The sequence below is a fragment of the Vespa mandarinia genome, chromosome 2, assembly GCF_050613455.1.
Source record: "Vespa mandarinia isolate Hongniang chromosome 2, ASM5061345v1, whole genome shotgun sequence".
NCBI classification, from domain to species: domain Eukaryota; kingdom Metazoa; phylum Arthropoda; class Insecta; order Hymenoptera; family Vespidae; genus Vespa; species Vespa mandarinia.
The window spans coordinates 16,325,001-16,338,413 of record NC_140811.1 but is presented as its reverse complement, the minus strand read 5'-3'; the positions used below and the strand labels follow the sequence as shown (position 1 = coordinate 16,338,413).

The window sequence follows — 13,413 nt, the reverse complement described above, 5'->3', positions numbered from 1 at the left end:
GTTTAATCGTTTTACCATGAATATCATGTTGAAACGATTATTATTTCAATATTGTAACTTAGGCCATTTCTTTTTCTTTTAATATTATAGAATACGATAAATCCGTCATATTTCGTTGCAACAATATCAATAATCTTACTATGCATTAACGAGCGTATATCCTTGAATTTGCATTTCGCATTTTTTTTTCCGAAAAAAAAAAAAAAAAAAAAAAAAAAAAAGAAAAAAGAAAAGAAAGAAAAAAAATAAACTCGGACTAACGAGTCCGAGTTTGTCCACGCGGTCAAACTTTCTTGGATTTGCCATGAGAGGGCACGTGAGGTTCAAAAGAATGGCATAACGAATCTGTTTGGATGAAGGATAGGCGCGAATTTTCTTGAAAATTCGTTGATTGGTCAAAGCGAGTAGTCGCGCGTAGTACTCGCAAATAGTGGGGTGAAGAAAGAGATATTGTCGTTTACCGTCAACGCCAGAGAGCGCTGCGGTCGCGCGTCGTTCTTTGTTTCATTTAGACGATCAGTTCGTCTCGTCCAGTAGCGCAGAGAGGCCGGTCGAACAAGAAAATTTCGAGAAAACGAGGGGTGTCAAAGCTATTCTTAATAGTTCTAACGGCGCCGAACGTTACCCCGACGCTCAAAAGACGACGCGCATTCTCGGCGACATGCTAGGACGGACGTGAAGCTGTTCAGTAAACTCGTTGCGATCGATTCGCAAATCATATCCCTGGAAATAAAACGCGTATTCGCGTAGTGTAAAATAGTGTGCAAAGTGTGCGAGAGGAGAAAGGCATTGGAGGTGAACAAGAAAAAAAGAAATAGAAAGAAGAAAGTGCCGGAGGTGGAGGAAGAGGAGGAGAAAGAAGAAGAAGAAGAAGAAGAAGAAGAAAAGAAAGTTGCGGTGGCGGTGGTGTAGAACGAAGAAGACGAGGAAGAACGAGCGCGGAACTACGTTTAGATAGCGGCGGTAGCATCGGTATACCGAAGGTGTCGAATCGTTGAACGGGCGGACCCAAGGATTCGCTGTCTCTCGCTCCTGTCTCTTTCCCCCCTTCCTTCTGTCTTTCTCTCTCTCTCTCTCTCCCTCCGTGTGTGTATGTGCGCGCGCGCGTGTGTGTATGTGTGTGATGTGAGAGAGAGAGTGCGCGCGTGTGTGTCTTTTTCTCGTACCGTTTCACGTCACTAAGTCGCTCATCGGCTGGCTTGCCGGTGTCGAAGAGATACAGAACGTGCTTGTTCTCGTCCTTGTTTGTTCTTGTCCTCGAGGAAGGAAGAGAAAAAGGAAACGTACGAAACGGAAGAGAAAAGAAAGGAAGAAAGAGAAGAAAAGCAGTGCTGCAGGATAGAAGGTGGCGTAGTGCGAGTTGGATCAGCCGGCATCATCCACCCTTTCTCGTTCTCTCTTCGTAAAAGTTATTGGACGCAACGGGAGGGGGGCCGCCCTTTTACGCTAGAGTCTTCGTTTCTCGCGCGTGCTACGGAACCTCCAGCGTCTCCACCATCACCTGCTTCTTCTCTTCCTCCTCCTCCCCCTCCCCTTCCATCATCACCTCCTCCTATTCCTCATCCACCTCCTCCACCACCACCACTACTACCACCACCACCTTCATCACTTCGTCTCGTCTCGAAAAAATATATCCTTCCTTCTTCTCCCTCCTTCCCCTCTCTCCCATCGATCGAGCAGTGCATGTGAGAGAGTGCGCCGCGTCGAGTTTCTTCTCGTCCGGCGCGCGTTTGTTTGTGCTACAACGAAACGGGGTTAACGGCGAATCCAACGACGACGGCGGTGGTAGTGACGACGCAACGAGTTCTGCTTACGTCGGAGACGGTGGAGAGTTTCGGAGTAGGATACGGCCAGGGTGCAGGCACAAGCACAGGCGACTGGATGAAACCACCGGGGGATCTCTTTCTTTACTGCGACATGAAGGATCTGGGAGCCGATATGGTATTTACATCCAACGACGATGTGATCTCTTATCCTTTTTCTTTATTCCTCCCCTTTCCCTCTTCCCCGCTCTCTCATTCTCTTTTTCTCTGCTCTTATCAATCGTATTTGTATTCGTATTCGTAATGAACAGGAGGAAACGTCAAAATGCTTATCGCCAAGAAGCGTCCACGAGTAGTAGTAGTAGCTGCGTTCTTTTTTTTTTTTAGGTTATGGTCGTTCTAGTCGCAGTGCCATGTCGCACGGCGCATGGAAGTGTCGAAACACGCGCTCTTCGCCAATTCTCATCGGTCTTTTCTTTCTTTCTTTCTTTATTTTCGCTTTTTTTCTTTCCTTTTTCTTTTTTTTTCTTTTTTTCTTTTTTTTTTTTTTTACATTTGCGTCGCGATTATCTATCCTCCACCAAATCTGCCTTTTTAACTTTGTTTACATTCCTTTTTTTCCCTTTTCCGTTTCGTTCCCTCTGAGAAAAGAATAAACACGCGACTCAACAAATGTTTATCTTTTTATTTTTTTTATGTATAGTAAACACCCGAAATAAAAGTATCGAGGACTAAAATTCACGATAATAATAAAAACTACCGAGTTTAAATTATGTTTTCGTCCATCTTCGTACTATCGACTTTTCTAGGGTTTTAAAGATTTTAGTTTTTTTTTTCTTTTTTCTTTTTTTTCCATATGTACTTTCGAACGGAACGAATTTATGTGTACATTGTGATTAGAATCTATGTAAATATAGATTATATCGAAAGAACTATGTCCAAAGTTTAATTCATTTGTATTCGATAAAAGCAATTATTATGATTTTACTGATTATTATGCTGATCGCTCGATTTATTTATTTATTTATTTATTTATTTACTCAATATAAAATTTAATGTAATACAAAACTTAATATAATGCATACAAATATAAAGTCTTCAATTTAATATACAATTTGTTATAAAATTAATTAATACACATTTTATGTAGGTTTAAATTAATTTTTCTTCATATATATATATATATATATATATATATATATATATATATAATTATATTCTTTAAAACCTTTTTCATATCTTCAATGCATCGTTTGAAAAGAATTCCTTTTAAACATCATTAATATTTAATGAAATTAATTAAGCTATTAAGGTACGCGTGATAGAAAAAAATGAAAGTTACTTTTTTTTTTTTATATAGCATTTATAATTATTATTACTACTGATATATAATTTCTCTTAAAGTAAACAAGTTTCTATATTTTTCTTTTATTCTTTGATTTTTCTTTTTTTTAATATGTAAAATGTAATTTGCTAAAAGAAGAAACAGTTAAAATTTATTTCCAATCAAAATAAATTGAGCAGTGCAGATAATTATAATAGGGAATCAAACAAATTTGTCATTTTCTGTTTCTTATCTGTTACATCCTTTTCTTATTTATTGTTTACATTTTTTTTGAATCAAATATTTTTCACAAATGAACATTACATTCTCTATTTTACATAAAGCTAGACATTTAAATCAACGAAAGGAAAATATAATATTTTATTTTCTAATATTTACATATCATTTAATATAATTTCTATTATATAATGTGTATATATATTAGTTATATATTTTCATTTAGTTTAGTTATATATATATGCATATATAATAATAAGAGAATATATATATATTCTACATATATAATAGAGTAATATATATATATAACTAAATAAAAATGTTTTTGTTTTCTATTACACGAATACATAATAATTAAGTTTACATGAGAAAATTAGCAAATTTTTGATTGATTTTTATCCTTATTTATATCATACTTTAATGCTTAAATACATAGTTTTGTTTCTATGAAATTCTTTTGGATCAGCATTCATTCTATTTGTTATTATTTCGTTTGTATACTCACATCTTTATAATATGTACGATTTGTAATCTGTATAATTTTTATATCTGGTTTTTGTCACTAAAAAAGAAAAAGAAAGAAAAGAAAAAATAGAAAAAGATGTAAGAGAAGGGAAGAGAAAGGAAAATCGTGTTCTTCGAATAATTTACGTAAAATTTACATAAACAATCGAAAAGTTTAATCGAATTCTTTTGTAATGTTATCAATATCCAAAGTATCCAAAGTATCCAAAGTATCCAAAGTATCCAAAGTATCTCGTTTTCATGTAAGTTTCTCAATCAGCAAATGAGATTTATATCGTTTAAACTGAATTCTTAGAAATCGATCATTCAAAAAAGGATTAGTATCGTAAACGAGTATTAACATTTCATAATATTGATTTGATTTCATAATATTGAAATAAATATTAAAAAATTCATATTTATAAGAAAAAGTAAGAAAGAAAAACAAAGAAGAAGAAGAAGAATATATAGTACGTATTATCGAGCCGTGTATAACAATAAATAATATATGACGTCATTTTATTTGTCGTTGATTTCCTAGAGTTGTGAGAAGTGATACATGCAGGTGTGACGTACACGTGTCGTTGAACCTAAACGCATCGGTCACGTTCCGTAGCCTATCACTGAATGTGTATGACAAGGACATCAGCGTGCTCGTTGTTATCATAGTAATTCTTACTTGTCGAACACTATGACGTCAAAATTCACATAATCTTAAATGTTCATTTCCAATTATCATTATCGTCATCATCGTCATCTATAAGAGATACATACATATCGATGTGAATTAGATTTTTTATAAATTTGACCAATAATAAGATCTTTAATGTATATCAACGAGACTATTGATCATAAAATAATTTCGATGAATTCATAAAATATACATACATTAGATTAGGCTAATAAAAATTTCAAAAGCTACAAAATCGAGTGATGCGAATCTCTTTAAACGAGATTCTGGATAATGTAAACATAAGTATCAATATAATTGAGATTCCTTTTCCAGACTTATATACCATTTCCATTAGAAGATTTCTTACTTTCAAAATGAATATTACTAATCATTTTCATAATGAATTTCATCAAGGTGTATGCATATGTAAAAAAAAAAAGGAAAAAAACGAGCTTTCTTTTTTATTATTACTAATATCGATGGAAAGAGATATAGAATGTTTAGACATTTATAGTCAATGCGCAATAGATAAAAAAAGGGAGAGAAAGAAAGAAAGAAAGAGATGGAGGGAATTTGCTTCCTTCGTGTGGTTGCTCCTCCAACGCGCGGACAGTGGCCGTGACCCGTGGCCGGGGGCCTGGGGAGGGGTCGGTGGCCCCGTAGCTGTTTAGCGACGTCCACGCTGCGCGTCGGAAGACCGACCGCCTGTGGTCGCGGTGGTGGGAGTAGACGGCTAGGCGCGTAGTGGTGGGGGTACCCGACGTTTCTCTCTCTCTCTCTTTCTCTCTAGTGGGTGGACGCGCCTGGCAGGGAAGCAGTCGCACGGAGGGTGCGGGTCCTAGCGCCCCGTCCTCCTTCGACGCGAACGGTAGCGCGACGGAGAAACGATTTCAAGGGAGGAGGAGGAGGATATTGCCGTCATTCTCTTTCTCTTGTTCTCTCTCTCTCTTTCTCTCTCTCTCTCTCTCTCTCTCTCTCTCTCTCTTTCTCTCTCTCTCTCTCTCTCTCTCTCTCTCTCTCTCTCTCTTTCTCTCTCTCTCTCTCTCTCTCTCTCTTTCTCTCTCTCTCTCTTTCTCTCTCTCTCATATGCCGCGATGTGGAAAGCGTCTCCACCGGCCGGCGTCGCGGTCGATACTCGCGGCATATCATCCCCGGCTGACCGAGCCTTACCCTTACTCTCTTCTCCTTACTTTAGATTATATTCACAAGTTTTGATCGATGTGAAACGTTTCGTCGAAACCGTTCGATCTCTCTTTCTCTCTCTCTCTCTCTCTCTCTCTCTCTCTCTCTATATATATATATATATATATATATATATATATATATGTATATATGTATATATATTTCTATCTATCTATCTCTTTCTTTCTCTTTCTTCTCCCTTTATTTCTTTCGTTTTGTCTGCGCCGAATGAAAACGTTCTTTTTAAATTCAGATCACGTATCACAGATTTTTCTCTTTTGAATATCGGGATAGGTTTTTCGAACGTTGAATTACAACGAACTGCACTTTTTTCTTGTTTTTTTTTTTTTTTTTTTTTTTTTTTTCCTGTTTTATTTTCCCTCTTATTTACCAACGGTATCCTCACAACATCGGTCCCTTATCGTTTGATTTAACGATATACTTAACGAAGTCACAGATTCGTTTCGTCGTTTTCGAGATGAATTGATTGACAAATAGGAGGATTTGATAAAAATCGAACGAGTTATGCGGCTTTGTAAACCGGTTAGAATCCCACAGGAAAAATGATCGATCAAAAGGGACGAGATATAGGCTCCTATCGCGTACAACAAACATTAACCAAGCTGGACTATCTCTTTTCGGCTTTTGCATTAGACGTTTTGTTTTATACTTTTTTTTCTTTTTTCCATAATATTAATATTCATGATAGTAAAATGAATTTTTTTTTAAGTTCACGATTAATATGTTTAAAACAATATTTATAGTTAACGAACAAAATCTGATTAGCATCTTGGATATGATTTTTCATTTAGATGTGACTTTTTCGTCCAGTTTTTTTTCCCTGTTCACATAAAGTTATTCTTAAAGTTATTGTTTAACAGTATATTGTAAGGTGTACTATACAAAAGTCCAGTAATCTTTATTATTATAATTAGTATATGAAGGTATTATTTTTAATAAAAGTTTTTTTTTTTTATGTATGAAAGCACGTGTTCATAGCTGTACATTCGTTCGTTCGAACTATATTACATTGAACTATCACGTACATACCTATGTATGTACATATGTATATATACTATTCATGTTATATATCGTAACATTGTCACAGCATACACGTATCGGAATACACCTGTATACAGAATTCCGAGATCCTCGTGCGTCTTTCCGTGCTTCTCTTCTCCTCGATTCTCTTTTTACCGCGTTCTATTACGTCATGGATCTTAAGTTGCGCGAGGTTAGGATCTGTGCGGTGCAACGGCCCCTCGGCGAGGAACTATAGTTGAGTCCCGAATGGAATCTCTGTATTTTTTCGTGTTACTACCTAGAACAGGTGCGATTTATATGAATATACGATGATTAAATTAATGTTATATTCAATCAGTTTTGTGTTATTGAAACTGCATTTTCAAAAAAAGAAAAATGTGTATATATGTATTTATATATTTATATATTTACATATAAAATAAAAAGGAACATATGTAAAATGTAAACAAGTATTGATCTAGTAGTTTTCATCAATTTATTTATATGCATCAATTTTGAATTTGTACAATCTTTGACCTCTCTCTTGAGGATCTTATATAACTTCCTTTTTCTTGTTTTAGATCGCTCCCTCGGCAAAAAAGCTCTGGGGTGTGGACGAAGGCGGCTCCAAGGACGAGGGTGGTGTAAAAGGTGGTGGGATACTTCACCTGGGAGACCACCAAATGTGGCGAGATTCTACTTGGAGCACCTCAGGTAATTCATCCATAATTTTCATATTTTCATTTGTTGCATTTTAAATGATCGATCTTGTCGATTTGGATTATATCAAGTATTAATTTTAATTTTAATATCTCCATTCGTTAAATTTTAAATGATCCGATTTTGTCAATTTGGGGGACCATATTAAATATTAATTCTAATTTTAATACCTTCATTTGTTGTTACATTTCAAATGATTTCATTCTATACTGTGTGTCGACTTGTGTTGGACCACCTCAAATATTCATTGAAATTTCGCTATCTTCATTCGTTACCCCATCTTAAATGATATTTCCTGTCGATCTTATCCTTGTTATTCCTTTGATACTTATCTCACTAAAACGTCAATGTGCTTATGTGCATTTAAAAATATTAATTTATGTATTTGATCGATCGATAATTATAATCGATCCCATGATCGATTGGCGTCGAGTTTAAATAAGATTGATGTTTATTTAGCGACGATATACCTTTAAAAAGCATATGGGTATATGAAAAATGAGTTTGATTATTGATTGCAAAATCTATGATTAAAATTAATAGAGCCTTTCCCTTTCTCAGGATTGGTTGGTTTCACTTTCGTTACATTTTACGACAAGAAATAATTTCACTATATTGTTGGCGTCCTTTCTAACTCTACTAAGACACCTGATGAAGAATAAGACGGGCGCGCTTCTCGGTACCGTTGGCACGTTGGGGCGCGCGAGAGTGGCAGCGTGTTGCGAAACTGAACACTTGATTCCGCGACTTGAACGTGCACATGCGAGACGGTCCTGCGTGTGCGCCGCCTCCTCACGAGGATGGGTGCAACGCGGCTGTTGCTATGGCGACAGACGCCCGGCATCGGCATCGAGGGCGGCGGTATAGGGGCAATGTCCCAACAACGCCAGGGACGTGCCTACCGATCCACCCTATGAGAATCTTCAACCCTCTCCCACCTTTTTTATTTTTTTATATTTTTTTTTAAACCCTTTCGAATCTCCCTTCGATCAACGAACATTCCATTGTTAGGGGAAGAAGGGTTTTGCTAATTTTTTATATCATATCAAATCAATTCCCCGAATCATCGAAATTGTTTTACTCAGCCATTTCTTATAGGTTCTAATTTATATATGCTTTTTAAGATTACAAAGTTATGTCCTTTAAAATTTTTTATTGTCGTTGTTGAATACAAATTGTTTTTAAACAAGAAATGTAATAATTTTTGTATATATCAATATATAATCTTTTTAATCTCCTTTTGTTTTTTATTTTGACTTCTAAATTTTCTAGATCATGCAGTGTCACAACCAATATCGATGGGTACGGGTAGACGTGTGGGTGTTGGGACCGGATATCATCATCAAACTTCAGAAGTTGGGACAGTTCTTAGTCCTAGAAGCAGGTTGGTCAAATGTTACGAGATTTAATGATAATATAGAATATTTAATTATCATTGAACTTTAATTATGATATAATCTCTGATATTTCAAAAACTCTATTATATTAGACTATGTTTATTTATTTATTCATTTTTTTTATTTTCTTATTTTTTTATTTTCTTATTTTTTTATTTTTTTAGTGAAACGGGTGGATTGGGAGTTAAAATGGTTGAATATGTTCTTGGTTCAAGTCCCACAACACCAAAAGATTTAGAACCTCGAATGGTATCTCTTAGATTGGTAAGCTTGGCAAATGATGATAAAGTCTTTAGTTTATTTTAAAATAAAAAATATACATCTATATATATATATATATATATATATATATATAGATATGATAATAATAAATTTATATATGTATATATATTTATACTTATACATATTTTGTATTCAATGTAGAATACGGACACAGATAAAAAGGAAAAAGACAAAGGATCTGCTAGTCCTTTTGATAGTTCGAAGGATGATACTGGCCCACAAGGAAATGGATTAGCATCACAGAATGGTCTCGATGATGATAAAGGTTTCAAGTGAGTATTGAACGATGGAAATGAAAAGAAACTTTCGTAGGGTGTACTCGGCTTTTCATTGATTTCATTGATTTCATTTGAAAGTCACTGAAGTATTTAGAATGCAGGAACTTTTCTCCCTGGAATACTTTCATAATTCTATAGAAAGAAATAAGTGTAAAAATGAATGAATGAATATCAACGATATTGAGATATATTGATACGTGAACTGAAGGAACGTACAGTAAAATTAAAACTGTTAATAATGTACGAATAGCCTTGATTATATAACTATTTTTACGTGTCACATACTTGGGAAGATTTATCAGTTTTGCCGGACGCGCCAAGAAAGAAGAGAGTGTTATAACGGGTACTTGTCAAGGGCGTGGAAATTGGAAGCTTTGCGCTTGTTTGTGCTGCTGCTGCTGCTGCTGCCTGCCTGCTTGTTTGGGGGGGTTGCACGCGGTCGACAGTATCGTGCGCGCACGTGTTTTCTATCGTTGTCTCTTTTCGTTAGGTAGCGCCATCTGCGACGGCGGGGTCAGTACTCCTTTAAAAAAAACATTACCGACATTTCCGTACCATAAGTTTTCTTCTTTTCAGTCGATACGTAAGCTTACGAGTATTTCGATCGATTAAGAATCTTTAAATCCCTCGTAATTCTCGTATTCTTTTATAATACATATTTAATATTATTCTATTCGTTTTTATTTAATAATTTATGTATAGAATATTTTATTAATTTAGTCATTTACTTGCCAATTAATTATTACAAGATGATGACGAACTTTGTAATTACGTTCTGTCATTTGCTTTGCAATTATTCTAAATGTACCGTTATTTGTAGAGAATAATTTTACAAGTACGATGGAATATTTTAAAACTGATTATATTTTAACGTGAAATTAAAATTCAAAGGCTCGGTCATGCGAGAACAACTACATTGTAATCTTTGTTTTTATTTCTTGTTTTTTGCTATTCTTTCTTTCTTCTTCTTCTTTTTCTTCTTTCTCTTCTTATCTTTTTTAAGAATGGAATCTTGTACTCGATAAAAAACATGCTTAATTATTCTTATCATAAATAACAGAGCGTTTATGGAAATGGTACTTTGTTTCTTGCGCATTATTAATTATAAAGCTACATTTCCTTCTTTTTTCTTTTTTCTTTCTTTTCTTCCTTTCTCTCTCTCTCTCTCTCTCTCTCTCTCTCTCTTTTTATTTTTTTTTTTTTTTTTGTAGAAAAATATGTTACACGTGTCACAAGCAACAATGCGGTCCCTGACATTTACCACGATGGGTTTCTTAGTATCTGGAGAAACTACGTCATTCTCTTTTTATAGAAAATACATGGTCTTCTATCGTATATTTCTTATTTTAATGATACGATCGATGATTATTTTAATGAATCCACATCAAAATAAAAGTCGTTATCTTATTTACAAATTAATGAATTATATTGTATGTTAATTAATCAAACATTTTTTTTTTTTCAATCAAACTGATCATTGTATAATTTTCTTCGTTTTTTATTTATTTATTTATTTATTTTTCTTTGTTTTTTTTTTCAGTCGTACACCAGGTAGTCGTCAACCATCCCCGGGTGAAGAAGAATTTCAAAAAAATGCTGCAGCAACGTTAGCAGTGAGCGCCGGCGGTGGTGGTGTAGTTTTGTTAAAACCAGGTGTCGATGTTGTTGGAAGCGAGGAACATTTTATGGCAGCATTTGCTCCTGCACCACCACATCATCTTCAACATCATCAGGCACCACCTACGCATCATCTGCAGCATCCTCATTCTCACGCGGCACAACTTTTTGGGGCGCAGGCGCCACCACCCCCGCAAGCTCCACCACCCTCTCAGCAACAACAACAACAGCAAGGCCCTCCTCAACCACAAGACACTACAACTCATTTTGATGTACAGGTAAGTGTCTAATTTATATCTATTTATTTCTTCATTTTTCTTTATAATTTGTATAGATATTTTATTTTATTCTCTATCATTGGATAGAACGTCTGCAAATATGCTGTGTGTGATTATTTATGCGACGTTGTCAATAATCGAAAAGAAGAATTTTATTGGAACGTTTACCTATGTCGATGTGAATTTTAATTCACACGATATAAAAATGATGTGTGCTGCTTAGAAAGTAACGAATATTGTTTGAAATTTCAACAATAATTATTACGATATCTATGTGGAAAAAGAGAGAAGTGATTAAATTGTATAGTTTTATCAAATTCTAACGATAAAATGTTAGAAATGTCTATCATGTTTTACAAACAAACATCGTTATTGTATAAACGAAAAAAGAAAGAAAGAAATTGTCTTGATCTTATATACCAAGAACATATATATATATATATATATATATATATATGTATATATTGGGGTCTTGGCATTCATAGTTAACGCAATTACCTACTTACCCCTTATTATTTTTCACGATGAAATATTCCTGCGATTATTATCCTACATATGGCAATTAATCGCACGAATTTATGATTATTATGATAATACTATTAGAAACGTATAAACCGTGATTAACATTACGACAATAGTTTCGTAGCAAGTGCGCGTTAGTTAGCAGCGTCATTGTCAAAGAGAAATATAATTAGACGATTTATGCGTACTTTAAGAATGGAAAAGAAAGATATACATAACATAAATATTATGCGTTGGCAAATGCGTTTGAAAATCTTCTCCTTTCTTTCTTTTGTCCTCGTCCTTTTGAGTAATAGACATAAACTACAATGAACGTGGTGATTAACTTTATCTCTTTCTATTTCTTTATTTCTCTCTCTCTCTCTCTCTCTCTCTCTCTCTCTCTCTCTCTCTCTCTCTCTCTCTCTCTCTCTCTTTCTTTTGAACAGAGAAAAATCACATCTAATTAAATATTTCCTTGGAGAGATAAGTCTGTAAGTTTCCTTTCGACACGAGCGAAATAAGCGATATCAAAGATATTTGCATATACCGGATGAATTCGTACGACAAAGGAATTTAGGAGCGGGTGAGAGGGAGCTACGGAGGGAAGGAGAACGAAGAACGACCTTGTCCTGCGGCGCAGACAAACGTATAAATCATAGAGTGACAGTCTCTCGACGTCTACTTCCAAACCCATTCGGAAAATAGAACGGTCGATATATGTCTAACCACTTTGTCGACATTCACACGGGTTCATAGGCAACGTACATATATATATATATAGAATACATTCTTACTCATCTCTTACGAGTTACCAAATTGTTCACATGTATGCATGTATATATAATATCGACAAATGCTTCTCTCCGTTCGCTAGATTCTACGAAACATGAATCGCAAATCGTCTGAACGTCACTTTTTTTTTATATATATACACACACACATGTATATATATATATATATGTATATATAAAAAGCTTCATTGTAATCTTTTCTGTCGCAATCGTATGATAGACGATTGAAAATTTCTTGCTCTACTACGATTAGACGCGCTTTCCTTTCAAGAACAGCTGTACGAAAGAAAAGAATGAGATCCTTACATTCCTATCAGCGACGTAATATCTCTCTCTCTCTATCTCTTTCTCTCTTTCTCTCTGTCTTTATCTCTGTCTCTGTCTCTCGCACATGCGCGCTCTTGGTGAAAACGAGGCTTTAGAACCCTTCCGGCACGAACCACGTGAGGAAGGATTAGTCCGGATAGGACGGCAGAAAGAGTAGCGGGGAACGAATAAATCGAGGTCGATTCAAGTTTTCTCGCGGAACCTTGAAGCTTTCGAAGAGCGAAAGTCGACAGATTCTGAGAAACATCCTGCTTGGACCACTTTGATATATTCTCCTTGACAAATCCACCAGTTCTTCTACTTCTTCTTTTTCTTCTTCTTCTTATTTTTTTTCTTCTTTCAACGTTTTTAACGTGGTCAAACTGCTTTCCTATTTCTTCGATTTATATGGTTTTTGATTAAAATACGATTCCCTTATCTACGTCTTTCATTTAACTTCATCAAATCTTATCTTGTTTTTTAAACATATTTTTAGTTGATCACATCTTTATACCTTTTTATTTTTTTATTTTT

At 34.9% G+C, this 13,413-nt stretch overlaps 1 protein-coding gene across 4 annotated transcripts in view; it reads left to right on the top strand.

The window, feature by feature from the left end:
• The window catches only part of pum (pumilio), a 63,223-nt gene that overhangs the window by 4,517 nt on the left and 45,293 nt on the right, over window positions 1–13,413 (top strand). For 2 of the 4 annotated variants that reach the window (XM_035869855.2, XM_035869864.2), the window contains 5 exons: window positions 7,288–7,420; window positions 8,699–8,810; window positions 8,988–9,087; window positions 9,247–9,377; window positions 10,924–11,278. In XM_035869855.2, the coding sequence (XP_035725748.1) occupies window positions 7,288–7,420; window positions 8,699–8,810; window positions 8,988–9,087; window positions 9,247–9,377; window positions 10,924–11,278 (831 nt within the window). Of the gene's footprint in view, window positions 1–501; window positions 1,942–7,287; window positions 7,421–8,698; window positions 8,811–8,987; window positions 9,088–9,246; window positions 9,378–10,923; window positions 11,279–13,413 lie in introns of those variants that run through there. The other 2 variants (XM_085655367.1, XM_085655366.1) reach the window with 2 other exon arrangements.